Raw genomic sequence first — 1,588 nt, forward strand, 5'->3', positions numbered from 1 at the left:
CCCCTTTTCTGGGGTGCTGGGGGCTGCTGGATTCAATCTCAGCCTTGCATTACGACAACAGTTTCAGTTTAGAGGAATTACAGAGCTGTGACTGAAACACTTTGTCCCCCCCCAGGTTTTAATGATGGCAAATCAGATCTATTGATAGAAATGAGTTATTTAGGGTTACAAATGATCAGACAAAAGATCTTCATCACAATTATTTACTGCACAGTAGAAACACTAAAACTACCAGGAGTACAGGATAAGATAGGACAGTGCTCTACACTAAAGCAATTGTTGAAGCAATTCTACTCAAGCTGGCACAAAAGCAAGAATTCTTAATTAAAGATGGATGGAACTCCCCCAGACCAAAGCTCCTGGGGAGATCTCTGCTCTCAACCTCCAGAACTGCCCTTGGGGGGGCTTCTCAGCCAAGGCAGGAATCTCCACACACACCCCCAAGAAGGGTTCTGTTGGAAGAATCTGCTCCTGGGAAAGGGGACTGGCCCTTTGTGGTCGAAAGGGATGGACTGACAGTCACTGGACTCCAGGGGTTGCCTCATCATCAGGGGCTTCATTCGGGGTGGAAGCAGCGGCCGAAGCTCTTCCTGCAGTCGAGGCACTCAAAGGGCTTTCCTTACCGGTGGGTCCGCTGGTGTGAGGTCAAGTGACAGCTCTGGGTGAAGCTCTTCCCACACTCCCCACACTTGTAGGGCCTCTCCCTGGTGTGGATGCGCCGGTGCCTGATAAGGTTGGAGTTGTGCTTGAAGCCCTTCCCGCAGTCGGTGCAGCGGAAGGGCCTCTCATCCGTGTGAGTCCGCTGGTGCACGAGGAGACTTGAGCTGGTCTGAAACCTCTTCCCACATTCCAAGCACTTGTAGGGCCGTTCCCCAGTGTGGATGCGCTGGTGGGTGCGGAGGTTGGAGCTCTGGCTAAAGCTCTTCCCACATTCTCCACACGTGTACGGACGTTCCCCAGTGTGTATGTACTGGTGGGTGCGGAGGGTGGAGCTGTCACTGAAGCTCTTCCCACATTCCCCACACATGTAGAGACGTTCCCCAGTGTGGATGCGCTGGTGTCGGATCAGCTTGGAGTTTCGGTTGAAGCTCTTCCCACATTCCCCACATATGTAGAGCTGTTCTCCACTGTGGATGTGCTGGTGGGTGAGAAGGTTGGAGCTGTTACTGAAGCTTTTTCCACATTCCCTGTACATGTAGGGCCATTCTCCGGTGTGTATGTGCTGGTGTGGGATCAGGTGGGAGCTTGTCCTGAAGCTCTTCTCACATTCCAAGCACCTAAAGGGTTTTTGCCTGCTGGGAGGCTGCTCAGGGACCACCAGCTCGGAGCTATGGCTCAAGCTCCGGCCGCCATGGCAACACCCCTCCTGCTCTCCCCCCTCCCTATAGCCCTCCTCTCCCACCCCTTTCCCAGGTCGTTTCCCAGTGTGGATTTGCTGGTGTTGGATCAGGTGGGAGCTCTGCCTGAAGCTCTTCCCACATTCGCCACACGAATAGGGCCGTTCCCCAGTGTGGATGCGACGGTGCTGGATCAGGGTGGAGTTGGTCCTGAAGCTCTTCCCACATTCCCCACACCTGTAGGGACGTTC

The 1,588-nt window shown here is 54.1% G+C and overlaps 1 protein-coding gene across 1 annotated transcript; it reads right to left on the bottom strand.

The window, feature by feature from the left end:
- Positions 1-530: 530 nt before the first annotated feature.
- LOC113980140 (zinc finger protein 436-like) lies at positions 531-1,585 on the bottom strand (the record flags this gene model as incomplete). The annotated part of the gene is made up of 2 exons (XM_027707376.1): positions 531-1,286; positions 1,416-1,585. Coding segments are annotated over 2 exons (837 nt in total), but the record flags the coding sequence as incomplete, so codon positions are not given.
- Positions 1,586-1,588: the final 3 nt, after the last annotated feature.

Source organism: Neopelma chrysocephalum, unplaced genomic scaffold (assembly GCF_003984885.1).
Source record: "Neopelma chrysocephalum unplaced genomic scaffold, ASM398488v2 Primary Assembly neopelma1_92685, whole genome shotgun sequence".
NCBI lineage: Eukaryota > Metazoa > Chordata > Aves > Passeriformes > Pipridae > Neopelma > Neopelma chrysocephalum.